The sequence below is a fragment of the Bos mutus genome, chromosome 22, assembly GCF_027580195.1.
Source record: "Bos mutus isolate GX-2022 chromosome 22, NWIPB_WYAK_1.1, whole genome shotgun sequence".
Taxonomy (NCBI): domain Eukaryota; kingdom Metazoa; phylum Chordata; class Mammalia; order Artiodactyla; family Bovidae; genus Bos; species Bos mutus.
In genome coordinates this window covers 29528392-29551798 of record NC_091638.1, presented here as the reverse complement: position 1 = coordinate 29551798, position 23407 = coordinate 29528392, and the positions used below count along the sequence as shown (strand labels likewise).

Below are 23407 nucleotides of genomic sequence, written 5' to 3'. Positions count from 1 at the left end.
GTTTTCCTGGTTGCAAAAGTAAGAGGGTCTCAAGTTCTGGGACCACAATGAGAGACATACAATATTCCAGGGGCTGCACCAATTAGGTCCGTTTGCCCCCAGCCTTGGGGAAGGTAAATGGCCTATTACTTGGTGGGTAATGCATACCACATGGCATTCCTCAGCCTCGAGGAAGCCGGAGAGGACTCATTTTCCTAGCAAGCACTGGAGGTGTGCAGTACAGAGCAGGCCCCCAGCACTAAGGCTTGGCCCCTTCCCCACCATCACCTGTGCCAGTGAGCTTCCCTGCTCGCCAAAACTCCACTGTGGGCTTCCCAGAATTCAGTTCTTTATAGCCATGCTTGGAAACCTTGTATATCTCTATCTGTAGCTGACTCTTGAACAACACAGCTTGAACTACTCAGATACACTTGAACTACTCAGGTAGTTCACTTACACTCAGATTTTTTTCAATAAATACTATCAATATAACACTACACGATTTGTAGTTAGTTGAATCTCCGATTGGTTGAATCTGCAGATGCAGAACCACAGATATTAATACACAGGGCTGACTGTGAGTTACACTTGGATTTTTGGAGAAGGGGGCAGCAGAGGATGAGATGATTAGATAGTGTCACCGACTGAATGGACATAAATTTGAGCAAACTCTGGAAGATAGTAGAGGACAGAGGAGCCTGGCATGCTACAGTCCATGGGGTTGCAGAGTCGGACACAACTGAGTGACTGAACAACTAACCCTCCCATGTTGTTTAAGGGTCCCCTGTTAATCTCCTACTGGTTCTTTCCCTCTGGAGAATCCTAATACACAATGGCTTAAATAAAAGAGAAGTTTCTGTCTCACCTGTGATGGCAGGAGCTGCACAGGGCATCCAGACTGCTATCTTTCAACTCTTATTATCCTTACTGTGTAGCTTCCATCCTTAGGGTGATCTGATAGGCAGAGATGACTGAGTTGCAGCCATCACATTCAAGTCCCAAGCTGGAAGCTTGAGGAATCAGGCAGAGCTAAAGGATGTTTGCCTCCCTTCCATCACTCAAGGATGTTAAAGAGTCTCTACTGGGTGACCGGGCGATGTCACTGTTCTTAAATTCACATATGGCCCTTCTGACCAGACAGACCTGGGCTGAGGCTGGCTGTGCCCTTTGTGACACTGGGCGAAGGCTGTCAAGATGTAAGGACAGTCCTGCTTGTGTGCGGTCCACAGCAATGGTTTAGTGGACACCAGATCAGACTGTCATTTCCTGGGTAGACTCCTTTTGGGCAAAGAGTTAAGAGTGGCCAGAAGTGAAGGTACACATGCTGCAGCCAGCCATCCAAACAGAGTCAGGAAATAAAATGTTAAGTCTTTCAACAGGGGCAGAGGCTGGCCACCATCTCGGCTCATCCCACAGGGCCTGATGCTTCTTGGGACGCAAGAAGCAGAGCTAGTGGCCCTGGACTGGGAGAGCCTATTCTCCAAGGGAATTGTAAGTTGAAGCCAGAACCCTCCGCGTGGGGAGGAGTGGGTTAAGAGGGGTGAGGATATAGCTAGTCTCTGTCCTGGAACTATGGCCTTTACTATCAAACAGCAGCAGAGTCAGTGCTGGGCTTTGTGAGGGGCATGGCTTCATGGCGGGAGACATGGGCTAAGAACAGAAGCGGGTTATGGGCAGGCTATCACGTGGTTGAGTGGCAGGCTTTCTAGAGGTGCCCAGGGGCATCTGTGAGAGAAGGCCCCTGGCTCTATCTGCCCACCGCCAGAGACGAGCAAACGCCTGCAGTAGGGCCTTGGAGCCCACACCTTGTCAGATACCTGTTTACCATCTCCTCCGTCCTCTCTTCAAACTAGGCTTCGTGCGGTTGAAGGGGAGGAAAATAGCAGGCTTCCTGGAACTTTTCAACAGAAGCACTCATCAAGGCAGCAGAGCACACTGAGAACTGAAATTTCTTTGAGATCCTGTGTTCTATTGTTGAAATTCACGTTGAAGTAGCATTTCATGCCCCCTCTCCATGTTTCCACAATTTTGTCTTGTGTATTTCGCTCCTCAGGCATGCCGAGTGGCCTGCCTCCTCCCCTCGTGCCCTCCAGCCACACCAGCCTTTCCCAGGCAGCAGCCATGGAGGGTCCCCGGCGCAGGCAGAGCGGTTCTCATGTTGGGTTCCCCAGCCAGCCGGGCACACCTCCCTCAAGCGGCAGCCGACTCTATTAAGCAAAATCTTCAGATGTCCGGGTCGCAGGGCGGTGGGGATTTTCACAGGCACTGAAGTGGATGGTCACGTTGAGAGGCTGCCAGCATCTCACCTGCTGTCAGGAAGAAAGGCTTCTGGTGTCCAGGGAGTCAAGAATGACTCACTTAAGCAGGAGTGTCACTAAGATGACAGAGAATTCAAGAGCGCAGCTGACAGCGGAGCACGCTGTTAAATCCTCCCGGAAAGTGACAGAGGACAAACCCACAGGGTGGGGAGCCGGCCCCCTGCCATGACCACGATGCTGGCACGCAGACACTCCGGGAAGATTTTCCAGTTACAGTTACGAGCGCCAGGACTTTCCCTCTTCTGCGGTGGGCCTGCTTTACAGCTCTGGATGGCCCTATCTCTGTGACTAATTGGAACCTGAAAGTGAAAGCAGCAATGCCCTTGCAAAGCTGCTGTGGTTTCAAGTGTGGCCTCCACGGTGGGAAGTGGCAGACAGATTAGATAGATAAGGGAATATTTAAAAACAAGATAAGACAATCACAAAACAAAACAAAATGCTTCTCATTCATTCCCAGTATTAACATCAGCGAAGCAGCAGAATGAACACGCAGGAAATTTTTTGCTCTCCCTTACTAGAAACATATTAGAATATTAGCAACAAATGGGCCACTTGGGAGCAGGGAACGTGGCAGGAGCAGTTTGCTTCAGAGGTGAGGACAATGAGCCCAGGGAGGCTGACTTGCCCAAGGTCACCCAGTCAGGTGGAGGTGGGAGTCTCACCCAGTTCTGACTCCCAAAGTTTGTCCTGTTCTTTCCAAGCATCACATCCGCTTGGTGTTCTGCCCTGTCATCTGAGTCTCGGAGGTCAGCAGAACCGGTGCAGCAGCCTGGGCAAGTTCTGGTCCGGCCTACATGGCAGCACTGTGGCGTCGGGCATTTAAAGTGACAGTGTCCACCATGGGCCTCCTCCTCTTGTCCCGTGCTGAGCTATTGAGAACTGGTGTGTTGGATATTTCATTCTCTTCTTCCCTGACTCCTTCAAGCCTCTCAGCTGCCTTCTACTTGGAATTCCTACGGCTCCAGGAAGTGTTCCACAGCGGAAAAGCTGATTAAAAATGGCCTCGTATGGTTCCCCGATTGCCTCAGGTAGGTCTGATCCAGGGCAGGAAGGGCAAAGGCATTTACCTCCCACGGACGTGGGATGCCTGGAGAGCCGTGTTGAGATTTCTGAGTCTGAATTCAGCCGAAGAATACTGTGATCGATTTGTGATGCCTGGCACGAGCGAGGCAGGGAGACCAGGTGCGTGTGCTGCTGCTGCTGCTAAGTCACTTCAGTCGTGTCCGACTCTGTGTGACCCCATAGACGGCAGCCCACCAGGCTCCCCCGTCCCTGGGATTCTCCAGGCAAGAACGCTGGAGTGGGTTGCCATTTCCTTCTCCATAGTCTAGATTAAAAACACCTGCAGGAATGGCCACTCAGTCTGTGCCCTTTCTCCACATACCAGCCAGTCCTACTTGGAATTTTTCAGAACCACACCAGGTGCAGAACTAGGCACTGGATGCCCCACAGCAGGCTTCCACCCTAGCCTTGCAGGTAACGCCCGGAGAGAAGGCAGGGTGACCAGGCAGAACACAACAGCTTTCACTCCAGACTTCAGTCCCTTTCTCTCTCCAGACAAGGCCAATGATCTTTCCTAGAAAAATCAGAGCCTTTCCTCACAGTATTCAGTGGTTCGTATCTACTCTGTGTAAACAGAGCTCAGGCTGCCAGATGAAGACTGACGTTTCCTGACAAGCACCAATAAGGGTGGCCAGATTAGAACCTGGCTTCTCTTGATGATTAGCAAGCAAGACTTTGATCAAGAATTTTTACACCTAACACACCAGTGGCTCCGAAGCTTTCCTTGCTATGATGTTAAAGTTTCAGAGGAGCTCTACAGAACTGCTGGGAGGTCACGGATGAAAGAGATGCAGGGCCTCACTGACAGCTCTTTCCTTCTCCTCACTGCTCTGGGGAAGGGGCTGGCCAGTTTCCATGTTACCGGACAATGAATGCTGAACTTTTCAGCTGAAGACATCATCCTACCCTCAACCAAGATTAACTCAGCAAGAGCTTCCTATCATGGTGATGTTAATACATCGGCCATGGTATTCCTCAGTAGGGGTGTCTAGACATGCGTTATCAAGACTGGTGTTTAACTAAAGACACGGGAAAGAAGACTTCACCTTCCTTCTCATCTTCACAACTTGAAGGAATTCACTAAAAGACATCCCTGCACTTCCATGGTAGGGACCAGCCTTCAGCTGTATGCCTTCATCTATTATGGGAGGCAGCCTCTAGCTTCCCCAAAGGGTAGTGCCAGTGTGGGGACCCTCAAAAAGATTCCTCAGGTACCAAGGAAAGCTGAGAGTCAGGGTACAGCCAGCCCATTGCCTGAGGACGCTGGGAAACATGAGAGTCACTAACCCTATTCTTCAATCCGTCCAGATTCTTTCCAAGACTCTTGAAGAGCCAGACTCGGGTTATGTATGACTCAGTACTGGAAGACAAAAAAGGATGAAGTTTGCTTTCTTTTACCAGGACAAATCAATTTTCATATTACGATCCTGCACCATTTACACTCTTCCCATTTGCTAGTTCAAGTGCAGACTAAGAGTAATTGGGTGAATCTTAGAAGTGTCCTAAGTGGTTTCCACATTCTTTGGAAGTGACTACCTCCCTAGCACTGGGCAAGATGCCGGCTTTGTGCAACTTTTAGGTATGACACGATTTCCTTTACCATGAGAGTCACAGTTAACCTACCTGCAGTTGGCCAGAAATGGGTTCTTTCCAGGGTTCTTCAGTCAGGCACTGAATAAACCAGTTACGCATCATCTTCACTTCCTTCATTAAATCACCACTGCCTACCTCAAAGGACTCCTTTAGAGACACTCGTTTGCTTTCTTCCAAAATTCGGGTGTCCTTGTGTCCCATTATATTTTCTGCTGCAGCTCTGAGCCATGTCCTGAAATGCCCAAATCAACTTCAGCATCTGATAAACTCAAGCTCTCCTGAAATACTACCTAAGTGAAAAATCTGAGTACAAAAAGTAACCTACTTGCTAATGTCTACACAGACAAAAATAAAGATTTCAATGTAAATTTTACTATTTTATTTGTGAAAAAACTACAAGCAGAATTCATAAATAGACATTTCTATTTAAAGCAGGAAAACGATAAAGTGGCTTCTAATAACATAGTCGTGCACATGCCAGTAACAGGAATATATTAACATCTTTTATTTGCTAGACAAAGAGCAGTGTCCAATATAAATTTCCCCCAAACATTTAAGACCTGTGAATTTCTGACCAGTTCACAAAACCACTGACACTTTAGCATGAAGAAAAAAACAAACCTAACAGACTGTCAGCTCTAAAGACATTACAGAGCAGAAACTTCCAAAAGCGTTATACAAGCTGTCTTTCTGGGCAAATGAAAAATATAGCTCGTATAATACATTAACAAAAATTCACAAGATAAGATTATGTTTTGACATACTTAACAAGCATTCTCTATTTGTCTCCAACAAACAAAGCTAAGGAAATAATGTAACCATCTTTACACAGTAAATTAAGGTTACAAGTCATACACAAGAACAGAACTGCTTGCGCATTAAAAACTGTTCAGCTCCATTGTCATACTCTAAATGTTGGCTCTTAAACCATTTTCGGTTACATACAAGCAAAGGTTATTATATATCAGCAATTAATAAATTTTCAATAATTTAAGATACGGTAGCTTAAAAAAGTAGACTGAGAATGGTCTTGATAAGGCAGGTGAAACATCTTAGTGGAACTAAACTCACAGAAGCTTCTGCCAATGTTTTCAATGTCCAGATTAAAATTGAAGGATTTTGATTGAAAATATTTTGAGGGTATCAGGATGTCTTTACCTTTTTTTGCCTTTTTTTGAACTGCATGACTCAAGCAGAGCAGGTTGGGTAAGCCCTGTGTGCGCGTGCACACGCTCGAGTGTGAAAGATTGTGTGGTATTAAAACAAATGGAAACTTGCAAGCATTAACACTGTGCTTTTGTTTTGCTTTTATAACCTGCTTACTGTGCCGCCGAATACCAAGTATTTCTGGTCCTCTTTCAATATATATCTTTTATCATCTACACTAGTGTTTTTACACGCTGCCTACTAATTGTAGGGTAAACTGCAAAAGCGGGAAGTTACAGGAATTCCATTTCCAGAATACATGCCTGAGGGATGTCATCCATTTCGGAAATTAAAAGTCTAAAGTACCTATCATCTCACTATCGTAACACAACACCCAAGAGCAGCTAAAGGACGGGCCCAAAAACACCTGATTGCTGAGAGTGCTCCCACCGCGAGCTGCTGCAGTTTCTACCAAACTGGCAGTATCATCTCACCTGTTCTAAAACAGCCCTCCCTTCCTTCACCCCTCCCTATTCTTTATCCTTAAATTTATCACGGAGGCAGAACTGAAAAACCGAGACATTGGCAATGAATTAGCAGCCTCTGAGTAGCTGGTGAATCAGCTTTTTCCACTAGTCTAGGGGTCCAATCACTTTACATGAAACTAATTTTGCAAAAGTACAGTGTTTCTGAACAAAGTGCATACCAACATTACTGGTTCCAAAAGCAGTGCAACCCACATGAGTTTGGTGGCATTTAAATTTTTTTAAAAAGTTAATTAAAAAACTTAGCAATTCCTTACATCTCTGGAAAATAAATATGGCTGACTAATTTACCCTCCCTGAGACCCTTAATAAAAGGAATATTAAAACTTTAGAAGGAATGTCTTTGCAATACCCCACTAATATTAAAATGTGGATTTAAAATTCATAGTCAAATCACTATGTATTATATATTCTGATGCTTACAGAAAGCATCTGATTTCCTTTGGTTCATTAATAAATACTTTAAAAATGTATTTAAAAAGGTTAAGTATAGCTTGCATCCCAGATACAAGCAGTATTTTTTAAAAAGAGGGGAAACATTGTCCGTGCATTTGCGAATAGGACCACAGCAACAAATGGCACTGCTTTATCGTCTATACCTTTGAGAACAGAATTTAAATGATGGTACATCAGTGACTACAGAATAGTTTTAATGTAAACGTGAAAGGAGCCTTTCCTGTTGGCTACTCAAATCAAGCTGTTAATTTTTCTTTTAACTCGTTGCCTCCATACACAGAAGTTACTTCTATTCTTAAGCAAACCAGGTTTTTCACACCAAAATGCGGCGTTTCATCACTACTCTGCTGCCCTCCCAGGTCGAATAAAGGAAGGTGACATCAAGTTCCCATGCTTGAAATGACTCTCAAGTCTACCAACTCTGCGAATATGAATGTAAGAGTCAGACAGAAGAGAGATCCTAAATCCAAACAAAGCGAAACAGAACATTTTTTTTTTTAAATGAGGAGGGGTGGGTTCATATTAGTGGTCTTTTACACGTTTTTTATTTATGCAAGGCATCTAAAAAAAAAAAAAAGAGTGAAAAGAATCTTTTTAAAAAAGAGTTTACTCAAGCTGTCTTTGTGTTGAGGAAGTAAAAGCTCACAGGCTCACAGGAAGAAGGAGCTTTCCCTGCAACTCTAGCTGCCAGCCCTCCAACCATTTCTTCAGCACTTGCATTCCTTCCCACAGCAGGGAACTGAGACACATCATGGGACTGAAAGCTTCATGTCGGGACTGGATGTGTTGGTTGATAACCTCTGTTCAGTCAAACAACAACACTAGACTTTAAGAAAGGAAAAGAATTCTCACTGAATGGTAAGGGAAACAAGGGGCTGTGAGGCAAATAAAGTTCGATTAAACGAAACACCGTGTGCAAAGTGGAAACAGGGATTTGCTTCTTGTATGGACCAAAAGTACAAGTGAGACAGTTTGAATCCTAAAACTAAGAGACAATTTATCGATTCACCTCAGACATGAGTAGAGGCCTGGAATATGGATGGAATTCGAGTGACAGAATACCGTATTTTCATGAGTGCTTATGCAAGAAGAGCAAAGTGAACATGTAACCGTAATTTACACGAATACTTGGCATTCTGGAGCTAGTTTAGTTACTTTCGAATGATCAAAGCCCTCCCAACTAAACCACTTGTGATTTGTCAGTCATTCCACCACAAATGCAGGCTATCTGGAGCAGTCTTTAAATTTGAGATCACATTGTTTAAAAAATATATATTTTCGTATCATCCAGTACTCTTTAGACAGATGAGAGAGTCAAGTTCCCACGTGGGTTGGAACATACTTCATGTGAGACTGATTTTAATTTACTTTCAGCACTTTCATAGAAGGGACTGTCCCAGATCTGTAACTGTTCAATGTTGTATTCACTTCACAGTGTATCAAGCACCAGCGTTGCCATGGATTGGTTTCAAATAACCTTTTATATATAATTTTATATTTATATATATATAGTTATATCAAAACTGATAGTACATAGTATAACTGGAAGAAAGAACTAAACGTAAAAGGATATGCTGAAAGGATGGAGTCTGTGAACACAATAAATAAAAGCGCCCCTCCCCTCCCGCCCTGCCCTCCCCAACAAAACAAAAACAAAAAACCAGTTGTAATGTACGTGGAAAATTGTGCACAGCAGATTTTTTTTTTTTTTTTATAAAAAGTAGATTCAGGAGCACATCCAATTATAAATGATTGTTAGGAAAATCATATAAAACAATGGAATACATAAAAGTGTCAAGAGTAATCGTCAGGGTGCGAAATTCCTTGGTGGCCAGATGCCCATGGCAAGCAGAAATTATCCTGGCAGCATCACTAAGAGGTCGATGTCCACAGAAGATTTCCCAGGGGGTGCAAGCAGCATGGGCAGGTGGAGGACGTGAATTTCATACCCTGATTCATAGTTTTCACAATTCCATGTGCAACTTCAGAAAGACTCATCATTTACTGCTGACATGTCGCCCTTTGGCGTGGAGGAGCGGGAGGAACCCTTGTCTGTGCTCTCCGACCCCGAGCTGCTCTGGTTCTGCTGTTCTGACCCTGCACTGGAGGTCACTGTGGATGAGGATGTCGAGGAGGAGCGAGTCTTTTCCTTAAAGTCTGTGATAATGACGGTGACGTTGCCCACAGTCACTGCCAACTGCTGTGCGGTGCTCCTGTCCACGTTTTTCAGCCGGGGCCTGAAAGCAACACGCACAGGAAGAGCCTGTTAAATCAGGTATGGGTGCAAAGGACCTCGGTTCCAATGTAACACACTCACACTTCATGGCACTGTGGCAATGAATCTCTCTCTGACACACACACACTTCATGACACTGTGGCAATGAATCTCTCTCTCACGCACACACACTTCATGACACCGTGGCAACGAAACACACACACACACTTCATGGCACTGTGGCAATGAATCTAAACCGCCAGCACACACCAATGCTTACTACCAGATCTGCTGAAAAGCTTAGCAAGAATGGAAACCATGATCAGTGAGCAAAGCTTTGGACCACTGTGAAATTAAAATCAATTTATCTTTCTCCTGTTTTGGTCTCAGTGATTAAAAAAATAGCTCATATATATGTGCATATATTTTGAAAGTTAACAGTCCCACCCTAACTCTTCATCCCACCCTTAGCCTACAAACCCACAGACACAAAACCACCCCCGACTCGAGTATGAGCAGCTGAATCTGGGCAGTGATGTATTTCAGTCTAGTTTCAAATACCTTGAGGTGTGATTCGTTTCACTGGTCTTTGTTGTAGCATTTGCAGACTGTATACTGTTCACTTCGCTAGGAGGATCTTTCAGAATATCAGACTTTGGTCTAAATGGGGAGATAGAAAAAGAGGCATTTAAAAGATATCTTTGATTTGCCTGCAAAATAACACAGTACTGTACTGAGTTACTCAAGAACTTACTTTGTTTTCTTGTTGGTATTTTTCTTGGTGACACTAGGACTAATTTCTTTATCTTTCTCAGGTTTCTCTTTGTCTTGTTTTTCAACTTTCTCCTTCTTCTCCTTTTTAGGGGGTGGTGGAGTGGCATACTGCTGGGCCACTTGCTGTGCCACCAGCTGGGAATTGATCCGAGGTTTTCTACAACATTCAAGAAAAGATGCCTCATTATTTGCTTTATAAATATTTCTCTGATTTTAAAATTTTGGTCTCATAATGTTTAGGCATTTTATTACTGGCATCTGGCAACTCAAAACTAAATTATATGGTGTTATTTCTACATTATCATTTCTAGGTAGCATGGTTAAGTCCATAGACCTTTTCTTCTTTCAAATCCACTCTCTGTATACCTTTAACAACATAGACACATGTGCTCAAATACACACATCCCTGTGCAGTCAAGACTTTCAGCCAATAAAACACGACTGCTTCTAAGAGTGCTGAGAACACTACTTCTTTTGAGTTGTCAAGATTATACTGACTGACAGCTTTCAAATACTGCTGCTGCAGAGGGTTAATCTCATTTTATTAAATGGACACTGGTAATCCCTCGAAAAGAGAATGAAATTAGAAGTGTGACATTCACTCCTCAATCTAATTATTCCGACTTGGTCTGGTCCCCTGCAGTTCTGTGATTGGCACCACCAACAACACAGAGCAATAGAAGGTAACTGTGGTTCATGCGAGCTCCCAAGGGGGTGAACACTGAAAATCACTATAAAAAAAAATCTTAGAAAAGTGATACATTCATTGTGCCATCAACCATTATGTGTGCGCCAGTCTCCAACTGACACTGGTTTTTAGCACTATTGTTTACAAAGTCTAAATGGTGCCAAATGTTTCTCACAATGCATGACCATTCAGACCCAAACAGCAAAGGGAGAAAGGAAAGCTTAGCACACAATATTAATTTTCAAAGACATTAGCATCTAGATTGACATTTACAATATAATAAACTCTCCCAAGTATAAGGTGTGAAGGTGAAAGTCAGTCAGTCATGTCCGACTCTTTGTGACCCCATGGACTACACAGTCCATGGAATTCTCCAGGCCAGAATACCGGAGTGGGTAGCCTTTCCCTTCTCCAGGGGATCCTCCCAACCCAGGATAGAACCAGGTCTCCCACTTTGCAGGCGGATTCTTTATACCAGCTGAGCCACAACGGAAGCCTGGGGAAGGATGCGTGTACCTACATTAGGGTCACTAATGAGGTGAAGCCACTGCCGGCCACCATGTAACAACCCCCCTCAGACCCTACATCCTGCTCTGCTCCCCGCCATGGAGGCACTGGCCAAAGGAAAGCAACTGGACAGATGAGCCCTGGCTCATCCATGAAAGAGCCAGTGGTAGAGGAACGGAAATGGAAGGAAAAAATCAAAAACAAACCTAGGAAAAACAAGTTTCTTTTAAAAATAATCATGCCATTTTATTAAAAAAAAAAAAAAAGCTGCTAGGAACAGGACACACTGTCTGAAATATCCCTTGGGAGAGGGTGTGATGTGGCTGAGAAGAAATAGAGGATGGAGAGGGGACTGCTGCCTACCCCACAACTTCATCAAGGCCACCTGCTCGGGGGAGTCCCTGGCTTTTGTCTGAGTGTCTCGGAGCTGGTTCCACAGTCGCGGCTTTGCAGGAACTGATGAACAAAGGATCAACCCCAGGGCAAGTCTCCTATGGTCTCCAGCAAACACAGGCCTTGGCGATGGACGGCACACAATGAAACCCAGTCACAGGCACAGTCACCTCAGGCTGGCTCACAACCAGCAACAGCCTCACCTGCCACTGAGCAGGGGCTCAAACACAGATGTGCAGTGCGGGGGGCAAAGGGAGGCGGCGCTTCAGTTAAGGCCCTGCCCTTTCCTGCGAAAGGGAACTTTCTTTTTCATAGGTTTGCTTCCTTGGTGGCTCAGACAGTAAAGAATCTGTCTGCAATGCAGGAGACCTGGGTTCGAGCCCTGGTTAGGAAGATCCTCTGGAGAAGGGGATGGCAATCCACTACACTATTCTTGCCTGGGAAATCCCATGGACAGAGGAGCCTGGCGGGCTACTACAATCCACAGGGTCGCAAAAAGTCAGACACTTAACAAAGGCAGCAGCAGCCTATCCTACTCTTTCAAAGAGGAAGTGTATCTGTTAATACGTAAGAGAGAAGATAATCACCACTACAAGTCATTTCACAAGTACTCACCAGGGACACAAACAGATCAGATCAGCTGTCTACAGGGATTACCAGGCAGCTTAAATCAGAGTAAAAAAACAAAACACAACTGTCTTACACTAACCAATACTCAAGATGAAATAACTTAATCAGAGTTTAACTAAGTATATAACAAAAAGCTACCTTGATGGAGAATTTCAATTAAGCTCGTATGTATACTTCACGATACAGAATGACGAGAGAGGACAGCGGGACAGCAGTCCAAGACCACCTTCAACAGACACTCAATGGCACCCCAAACCCTTGCCCCAAAGAACCCCTAGGCTCGCCCAGCAGGCCTGCCCAATCTGAGTTACGGGGGCCCTGTCTCACTCCAGGCACATCCTATAAAGTTCTACAAGGCTACTTACCACACCATTATGTAACTATCAATCAAATGTACACTCCTGAATGGCACGACTGCATCTTAATCATCTTTGTCACTATGGCATTCAGCACAGTACCAGGTACCCAGTAAAATTACCTCCTGGTTGAATGAAGAATAAACAAACACTGCAGAGAAAGACACAGTAAGATAAGGACTGAGAAAAAAGCCCAAGCTCTGGTGATCAGGAGGTCACTGCTGACTTTTAGGAGAGCAAGCCGCATGAGACTGGGGTTGCAAAAATGAAGGGGTGACAGGATGTCAGAGGAATAACCTAGAGGTGGCCAGTAAGAGTTTTTTTGGAGAAATGTCGTGGTGAGGTAAAGATGGTCCTGCCACTACAGAGAGGGGTCAGCATGGTCGGAGCAGATTTCCATAGGAAAGGGAGGCTGAAGTCATGTATACTGTAGAGGGAGAAAGGCGGAAGGCAGGCAAGACAGCAATGTCAGCCATGGGCCAAAGGAGAGAAAGCACATAAGCAAGCAAAGCACTGGCAGAGGCACAGTCTTCTGAGACAGGGGAGGGATGCTAGGTACTGGGGAGTTATGGACAGAATATGGAAATGAGAAATCAGAGGAGAGATCCTGAAACCATAGACATCAGAAGTGGTGCCTAGGTTGGTAAGCAGCTGGAACTGCCAGAACAGAGAGCTAGGAATAGGCAGAGATGAAAGGAAGTCACCCTTGTTTCACAAACAGCCCTTTACACAAGTGCCTGGTGCGACTGAGAGCAGCTCGCCAGCATCGGGACGTGCTGCTCCATGATGGAGCCCTGGGGGCCGCTCAGGCGGCTCACCCGGCCAAAGGCACAGTGTGCACAGGCAGCAGGTCCGGGCCGCCTCGCGCTCCTCCCACGGACGACCACGCTCTAACACCGCGGCAAGCAACCCCTCAGAGTGCTTCAGTGCAGCTGCCACAAGCCGGTACCTAAAGGGCACAACCTACACGCGCGCGCACACAAAACCATAGGATGTCCTCACGTGCTCCTAAGGAAATGAACGTCTGACCAGAATGGTGAAATAAATGTTCCTCCCCTCTAATGTGTAACCAAACCGAAACTTCACAAATGAAAAGGACCCAAGGCTAACTCGGAGAAGGCGATGGCACCCTACTCTAGTACTCTTGCCTGGAAAATCCCATGGATGGAGGAGCCTGGTAGGCTGCAGTCCATGGGGTCGCACAGAGTCGGACATGACTGAAGCGACTTAGCAGCAGCAGCAAGGCTAACTGAGATCAGATTACCAAGAAATATAGCGTGTCTGCTAAAGGCGCCTGTGTTGTTTCAGAAGTACATTCTCAATGTCCTCAAGCAACAACCCAGTAACTCTTCCATCACCACTTGCCCCTTGCCCACAAAAAACCCTCACCAACAAGTTGACAATCATTTTAATTATTAGAGCAGTTTTTTCAAACTAGTTCCCCCAACAAATTCCACAGTCTTTCTCGGATCAGGGAACATGGTGAGGTAGGAAAATGCATCTAATTCATTTTGAAATGGTGCAGTGTCACTGAACAAAATGCGTAACTTTTGGAGAAGATGAAGAAACAAGAAAGGGTCATCAGTGGGAGGCCCTCCAAAGGTGCCACCCTGCCAGATCTGCCTTGGCAGTTCCTGCCATCCGTCCCCGCATTTCTAGGCCAGCACGCTCCAATGGAATGAGGGTTGGGAATGTGCCAGCTCCACTAAGAGCCACATGCACCCCATTCCCACCCTGCCGGGCTCTCCCAGTTCAATGCTATAAACTGCCTGTGAAGCGGGAGGAGCAGAGCCACCTCCCAGCCATCCCAGGACAGGCACACTGTGAGACCAGAGTCAGCACAGTGTCCTCTAGATTAGGAAGATCAAGACCCCTGTCTAAGGCTTATAGTAAATGGCTGACCTGGGGGTTTCAACACAGACCCAAATGAACCATCATTCAAAAACTCCTCTTACGAAAGTAACTTCACAATGTCCCTCCCTCCACCACCCATGTGTTGTGTGTGCACATGCGCGTGTGTGGGGTGGGGAGGGGGCACAGGGTGCTAGGAATGAAAGACCCAGGTCAATCCAGGCTACGATTTCGACAGACACCCGCACAAGAATTCCAGCACACTTGCTAACCCCACTGTCCTCACTGGAGCAAGCGGAGACTACTTGGTTATCCTTAAGGGAAAAGGGCAGGGGGAGAGAAGCTGGTGAGAATGTTTTCCGATGTCTACGGAACATTTCCCATAAAGAATGAACCCTTATCACAGTATTTAATACTGTTCATCAGTGAGAAATAGTTACTTCTCACAGATTTACACTGCCCAATGCGGTCTTTTAAATGTTACACAACACACCATAAATAGCTTGTTTAATACGCATGTTGTAGGGAAGTCAGTTCTTCAATATGGAGCTGAGAGTCTGGATTCTCCAAAATTACCTAAGTTTCCCAAGAAACAAATCTTAAACAAGCAATCAACAGCCTTCACAATATAGGGGAAACCTCAGGTCAATGAACGTGGTTTATTGCTTTTAGTGTCTAAGCCTCAAAGCCCATCAACTAAAAATAATAAAACAAACAATAAAAATGCTACACAGCCCGACCAGAAATGCTAAAATATAACAGGGGGCCTGGTTTCCTTTGTAAAAGTACATTTAGCAACGAAAGCTTTTTCCTATCTTAGTCTTCAACACTATATTCTGTCAATAACAAAATTTTTAGTTTTCTCAAAAATTTTGTTTATTGTTGTTTTTACAATAGTTTACAAAAGAAAATCTGCTGTGAAATTTCAAATAGACATCATCAAGAAATCTTGTCTATTTGAGCCCACACGAACACAAATGAGAGCAAAAACCAAAAAAACCAAGCCATCTTCCTGGACTGCTTAAATGGGTGCACTCATGGCACTTTGGGGAACATGGGCAAACCTTACATTCCCCCACACAGCCCTTTCCCTTTCCACTGTGTGCTCGGGGATCTGAGGTCACTTCTGTGGTTTTCTGTATCTCAGCTCCCACAACCAGAGAAAAGAGACAACTACTTCTTTAGCTCAGGCAACAAAGAACAGTAACACATGGTTTCTTTTGTTTCATGATGGCCAGCTCTTCCTAAACCATCACTTGTGTTCTGGCTCACCTAAGGGACTCACCTATGGGATTTTCAACTAAAATACCTCAGAAGCTCTGGAATCAGACAATCAACTTATTCACTAAAAAAAAAAAAAAACAAAACAAAACTACTCTGCAACTTACAAAATGTCTTCTCCAAGTTAACTTACATTGCTCTTAAGTTTTCTGAACATCGCCTTTACGCCCCCAGCCAACCCTTCCTTGCCTTGGCAATCTGTTCGTTGAAGAATTAGCAATTTTAAGATCTAACTACTCTGAAAATGCCTGTCCATTTAGCTAACACTATCAGGAGAGCCGACAATTCTTTATGACAAATCACATCATGACTGTAATTAAAAGGAGACTTCTCCACATGACCCATTTTCCTGTCCCTACACTCAAAAGAGTCTACATGTGTGCACTGGGCTAACTAGGGTGCATTCCTCCCGCTCAACAATGACTGAATTTTTCTATTACTGATGCCCACAATACATACATGAGCGCGCGTGCACACACACACAACACACCAGCTGGGAACAAAGCAAAGTACTCTGCATATCTATTTCCGACTACAACATTTTGAAAATGAAATGGGAACAGTAAATGTAACCTCAAGGAACTGGGTGGGCCAAATGCGTAAAAATGCTTTATAAACTTTTTTCCTTTGCGGAGTACCTTGATAAAGCCATAATGAGGTTCAATAAGTCTGGACTTGTGTGCATACAATATGTATTCCAAATTAAAGCAACCAAACAGCAAATGTATTTGTGGGATACAATCCATTTTCACATGGGCTAATGCCTGTATTTACCTTTTAAGGCGATTTAAGATTCATAGTTTGTCTGTCCCAACACTGTCAACCACACACTACACGGCTCCTGGCTTTCACAGCAAAACAGAAAAGAGGTCCTACAAGAACAACTTGTTTTCTGTCCATTTTACCCACCCACTCCTGACCCATTATATTTTAAAGACCAAAGATAAAGCAGAGGAGAAATGCTGTGAGCAGAACACAGAAGTCAGGATTCTGGCTCCAACATCAATGACCACAAAATCTTAAAAGGGGATACAAGACTCCTTTTAAAATCTAACATGCACAGATAAAACAGATTTGAAGTAATCAGACTACTTTAGGCCTCCTTCCCCTTTACCTATCCTTCTTTAAAAAAAAAAAAAAAAAACCACCAAAATCCAACAACTAACTACTGCTTATCTGCGACAACACTAACAGGTATGTTACACAATCACTAGTATCCAGAGTTAAAAAAAAGAGAAAGAGGACTTACAACCAGATCAAGGACCATTAGTCTGGTAGTCTTTCAGGTATACCAAACTAGGCTGAGAGTTTTTAAATAAAGGGTTTTAATCCCATAAAAATTTCTGTACATTTTTGTATTTGAGGCACTGCTACAGTACAGTTATTACTAAGAATCACCCATGTGAGCCAATCTAGCCCAATGAAGACAGACAGATGAGAAAATATGGCAGATGATCTAGTTTAGTAAATTTCAAAGGAGTTTCTATGTAAGCACGTTCTTTGCCACTATTTTAAAGGATTGATTATCTTGACAGACCAACAGACAAATGAAAACACATCTGTTCAGTTATAGAAAGATGAAACCACACAGTACTCCAACCAAACTCTCCCCTGATGGAAGAAACATCAGACGTTGTTATGCAGTTGTTAGTCCCAGTGACTAGGGTGCCAGTTCAGCTTGCTGGTTTAGGCCCAGGCCATTATGGAGAAGGGAATGGCAATCCACTCCAGCACTCTTGCCTGGAAAATCCCATGGACAGAGGAGCCTGATAGGCTACAGTCCATGGGGCTACAGTCCATGGGGTCGCAAGAGTTGGACACGACTGAGCGACTTCACTTCACTTCACCACTACTCAGACCTAGCTGGCTTTGTTTTGGAAAGAGGAATACTCTTGGCCTTCCCTAGAGTTGCTCTCGGCACAGAGGCAGGCTACTCCACAAAGTAGTGCGGAATGTTTGTGACCTTGGGACCTTCACTGCTAGGAGCATACACTGCATGGTGTTATTAAATTCTCTCTGCTCCCCAAATAGTATCTCTTCTTGCTGTTCTTTTCACTCCTGAAGAGTCCCCCCCCCCTCAAGTAAATACTCATCTTCATGAAGTTTCTCAAATCCTCTGGCTTATCTTCTAGAATGAGCCATTGGAGGTTTGAGTTCTTAGGGGTTTGAGTTCTTCTCCTTGACTCAGGAGAACCACTCTGCTCTGCATAAGGAAACAAAAATTTCCCCTTCAAACTGGACTCCAACTATCAGGTTAAAAAACAAACAAACAAAAAAAAACAAGCCATTCCCTTTATCTCAGCAACTTCTCCATCCTCGCTTTAACAGATGATAGGCAGAGTGCAGACTTTGAGTTAGGACAGGCTCTGGACTTTATCCAGACTCTGCTATTGAGCCTGGGTAAATTCTCTAAGTGGGAATGGGGCCATACCTAACTTAACAGGGCTTAAGATTAAAGGAGGTCAAGTTCACTTAGCTCTTGTCTTAGTTCATGTACACAGAACATGTAGACATTCTACAAAATACTGATTGTTGTTCAGTTGCTGGGTTGTGTCCGACTCTTTGTGACCCCATGGACTGAAGCATGCCAGGCTTCCCTGTCCTTCATCATCTCCTCACTTCCCGGAGTTTGCTCAAACTCATGTCCATTTGGTGATGCCATCCAACCATTTCATTCTCTGTTGTTGCCTTCTCTTCCTGCCTTCAATCTTTCCCATCATCTGGGTATTTCCCAATGAGCCGGCTCTTTGCATCAAGTGGCCAAAGTATTGGAGTTTCAGCTTTAGCATCTGTCCTCCCAATGAATATTCAGGGTTGATTTTCTTCAGGATTGACTGGCTTGATCTCCTTGCTGTCCAAGGAACTCTCAAGAGTCTTCTCCAGCACCACGGTTCAAAGGCATCAATTCTTTGGCGTTCAGCCTTCTTTACTGTCCAGCTCTCACATCTGTGCATGACTACTGGAGAAAAACCATAGCTTTGACTATACCAACCTTTGTCGGCAAAGTGATATCTCTGCTTTTTAATATGCTGTCTAGGTTGGTCACAGCTTTTCTTCCAAAGAGCAAGAGACTTTTAATTTCATGGCTGCAGTCACCATCTGCAGTGATTTTGGAGCCCAGTCTGTCACTGTTTTCACTTTTCCCCCATCTATTTGCCATGAGGTGATGCGACTGGGTACCATGATCTTCATTTTTTGAATGCTGGGATTTAAGCTAGCTTTTTCACTCTCCTCTTTCACCTTCATCAAAAGGCTCCTTAATTCCTCTTTGCTTTCTGCCATAAGGGTGGTGTCATCTGCATATCTAAAGTTATTGATATTTCTCCTGGCAATCTTGATTCCAGCTTGTGCTTCATCCAGCCTGGCATTTTGCATGATGTTCTCTGCATGTAAGTTAAATAATACACAGCCTTGCTGTGCTCCTTTCCGGATTTGGAACCAGTCCATTGCTCTATGTCTGGTTCTCACTGTCGCTTCTTCACTTGCATACAGGTTTCACAGGAGGCAAATAAGGTGATCTGGTATTCCCATCTCTTTAAGAATTTCCCCCAGTTCGTTGTGATCTACACAGTCAAAGGCTTTAGCGTAGTCAGTGAAGCAGATGTTTTTCTGAAATTCTCTAGTATCCAAAATACTGATAAACCACCTTAAAGTAACAGATACATTTCAAAGCACTATCTCCCCAGCTGGAGTTGCATCTACCAAAGTTGCTCAGCTTTGAGGCCAAGGGAAAGATATACAAGTGAAAGAAGCTGGTAAGCCTTGTTCCAAGGAAATGGTTCTAGCAACAGATATCCTTCATGTAGCTGACCCTAAGTTAATCACACTGTCTGGCAGCAACAGCAGAACTGAGGATCCTCATTGAGTTAGCTGTCAGTTTTTCTGCATTATTTCAGACAGAATTTGGGTTTTGCAGATGTGTGTGCATGTGCTTAATCTCTCAGTCGTGTCAGACTCTTGCAACCCCATAGATATAGCCTGCCAGGCTCCTCTGTCCATGGGATTCTCCAGGCAAGAATACTGGAGTGGGTTGCCATTTCCTTCTCCAGGGGATCTCCCCCACCCAGGAATCAAATCCAGGTCTCATGTATTGCAGGCAGACTCTTTACTGACTACAAGGGAAGCCCCCCAATATACATGGTACTGCACAAATTCACCAGATACGACTTGGCTGGAAACTGGCTCCAAAAGAACTAACGTAAGCATCCTTTATAGCAGAATCTTAAATGTTCTACTACAGATTCAAAATTGTCATTGTGAATATTCAAATGTCTCTTACGCTCTGAAAACACACTTGCGGAACAAAAACTGTTCGCATTACTAACTTTTCTGTAACTCAGGAACATATATTCAGAAAGTAGGAGGAGCTACAAGTGGTTACAATTCTTGAGAACAAAATCCCTATTTTATAAACCAAGCTGGCAGCAATGGAGAGAGATTCTGGTCCAACTGTTCTTAAGCTGTGGTCCAGAGACTCCTGGGGTATTCAAGACCCCTTGCGGAGGGTCTACAACACCCAAACTATTTTCCATAATCATCATCTCCATTTCGTTTTTCAGCTTAAATGGCAAGTGACATCACCACTTTGAGAGCGAATGTGGCAAATTCTTGTGTTCTAAACATTGCTCAGTTTTATCTGATACAGAAAGTAGCTACAGGTATTACCAACAGAACAAAAGGTACTTGGGTCCATAATAATTTTAAACAGTGCAAGAGATCCTCTGATCAAAAAACCCTAAGATCTGCAAATTTTAAACTTATCAAGCACAAGAAAAACTTCCAAGAAGGAGGCTTAAAAGTATTTTAACCACAGACTACAAATCTGGCTTACTTCCATTTCCTCACCCAGGTGGTGCCTGAAACAACTGAATTTCATCATGGTCCTTCAAATACCTAAAGTAAATGTCCCATAAATACGTCCTTTAGATCTCTCACAAAAAGTCAGTCCACTGACAAAGAATGGAATAGTTGAAACGTATGGAGAAATGTTTCCTCAACTGTTTTCAAAATGGACCTTTTCTGAAGATGGCTAACTGCATTTCTTTTTGACACCTGCCATTCCTTATTTCAACACAAATTTTATTCTACCATAAAAGACTTCAGTGTTAAGACTGAAAAGGCTCTTTTGCTGGCTGAGCATTTGGCCTGAGCAGTGTTTCAAGGTGGCTACAACACCTGAGGCAGTGTAGGAATCACAGGAGTTGCTGGTACTGTGATTACAAGAGTGGTGGACACACACCTCCCCTTGCCTGCCTCACTAAGGAAGGAAGTCCATGTAGGTACCAAAGCCTGACTCTCTGGGCAAGCATCTCCGCTTCCTAAAGCCCAACTGGGTAAAGGAGCAGAGAGAAATTTTAACAGTCCCTGTGTTGTCTCTTATCCTGGTTTCATCTTTGGCATTCTGGCTTATGTTTCCAAATTCATTAAACTGATGTCAACTATATGCAGAGGCAGGGCACTATGCATTCCAGGCACAGAAATGTTTATTTTCCAAAGAGTTGGTAAAATATAATGCATTAGATTTCACTGGCCCAGATGTCTGTTGAGGGTCCAGTGTGTTTTCTGGACTGGTCCCTGTCACACAAGTTGCATCCTAGGACTTAGCAGGTGAGATGCCTTGGTTCTCTCCTCTGCTTTCTGCATTTATTTTGGAATCTAACTCCATGACTTTGGATGAATTACACACTCTCTCCAAACTTCAGTTTCCTCACTGATAAGAGAGATTAGAACAGAGTAAGTAAGCAATCTCTATGGCTCAGATACTTGTATTCAGTAGTTAATAAAAACAACTGTTCTTAAGGTACAGGCAAGTCTGTGTGAAGTACACTGTACAAACTATACTGCTGGTTTAGTGACTCTGATAATGACCTCTCCCCACCACCCCCCAAAGATACCCGAAATTACTTTGTAAATCATGTCAATGATTTTCAGAGGGATCACAGACACTACAAATCTCTTAGCAAACTGTATCTTCAGATGCAAGTAAACTTGATGACGAATCAAGTCTTTCTCCAAGAAACTCTATACTAAAGCAATCAATCTGCTCTGCAATTACCTTACAGCTGTCAGAGATCCCATTTAAAACGCGTTTAACCATTTTGAAATTACAGTTCACGCCACAAAACTGGGCACTTATAAAGCACACAGAAAAATTAGTAATTCTTCAGAGAGGGGAGAAAAGGCTACTTAGATAATTTAAATAAATCAAGGTCTAACAAACTTGCCCTCTTCGGGTCTTGGTTTCCTCACCTGTGAAATTAGAGGCTTGGACTAAATTAACGTAATCTTAAGAACTTCTTCAAATCTAATCTTAAAACAAAAACATACATACTAGAAAATAACAGTTCTAACAAACAGGCTAGTTCATGGTCAAATTATAATGGGCTTCCTAAATCATTGGTAGTCAAAACTTTCTTAAAGCCTATCATCACTTTGTAAGGGTGTTGGCTGCAGGGTTTCCCAGCCACAGCATTGGTGATATGCTAGAGAGCTCCTAACTCTTTGCTGTGGGAGCTGTCCTGATGCATTGTAGATGTTTAGCAGCATCCCTGGCCACTACCCACCACACACCAGTAGCACTTCCACCCTCAAGTTTTGACAGACACTGCCAAATATTTCCTGAGTGGCAAAATCAGTCCCAGGTCAGAGTCACTGGTTTATACAAGAATATAATATAAAGGAATAGAAATATTTACAAACAAAGGGAGGCAGCCCAGCAGAAAAACAGCCCTTGGCCCACCAAAATTTTATCAAAAGATATAATTTTTTGATATTAAATCTGTCAAAAACATAAATATAATTCATCATTCTAATTGCTTGGGATTATACGAGGGTAGGATTCAGAAAGAAGAATCCTAAGAGCTTTTCATATATCGATACTGTGGGGCTTTTTAAAAATTAAGTTGTAACTATCACTCTTCTCAAATAATTTACAAAAGTTTTATTAGATAAAGTTCTATACTGCATAGCAGCAGCGAAATACACATACCCATTTTAAGATAGATCAGTTACAATGATTAAACATGATGTCTTTGGTAATTCTAAACAGCTATCACACGTTTGTTTAGGAACATATCAGTTGCTCAAGATTTTAAGTAACATTATTTTAATATGCAGAGGCTTTTCTAGGGGAAAGACACGAAGTAAAATGTAAAGCAACTTCTGAGTATAATACACCACAAGACCAGTCTGTTTAATCACCAAACAGATGCTTGAGGGAAGACCATCTGATGGTTTCTACACAATTCCAACTCTGACAACTAACAACATCTTATACTCTATACTCTGGGCACTTGAGGTTAATCATGGTCTTTATTTCAGGGAGAGAAGGAAAAAATTTTAGGTTTCAACCATTTCAAATGGCTAAAAAATTAGATGTGAATGAAGGTGAAGATTCTGAAACTACCTGCAGTTATTGGTTAGAGACACAAGCACTGGGTTGGAGAAGTCCTTCAACTCAATATATGTGATTTTGTTGTGCTAGGACAGTGAACAGGTTAACGATGGGATTTCACATATAATCTTTGAATTAAATGGGGTCATATTTGCTACTCATGGATGAAACATTTCTCAGAATTCTAGGAAATAATTTGGAGGATAAAAACAGAAACTTA

The 23407-nt window shown here is 43.6% G+C and overlaps 1 protein-coding gene across 1 annotated transcript in view; it reads right to left on the bottom strand.

The window, feature by feature from the left end:
* Nucleotides 1-5316: 5316 nt before the first annotated feature.
* RYBP (RING1 and YY1 binding protein) overlaps nt 5317-23407 on the bottom strand; it is a 73512-nt gene continuing 55421 nt past the window's right edge. Inside the window, exons 3-5 of the mRNA XM_070358933.1 lie at nt 10069-10245; nt 9876-9974; nt 5317-9336 (exon numbers count right to left, since the gene is read on the bottom strand). Of these exons, the coding sequence (XP_070215034.1) occupies nt 9084-9336; nt 9876-9974; nt 10069-10245 (529 nt within the window). The 3' untranslated portion in view covers nt 5317-9083. The remainder of the gene's footprint in view (nt 9337-9875; nt 9975-10068; nt 10246-23407) is intronic.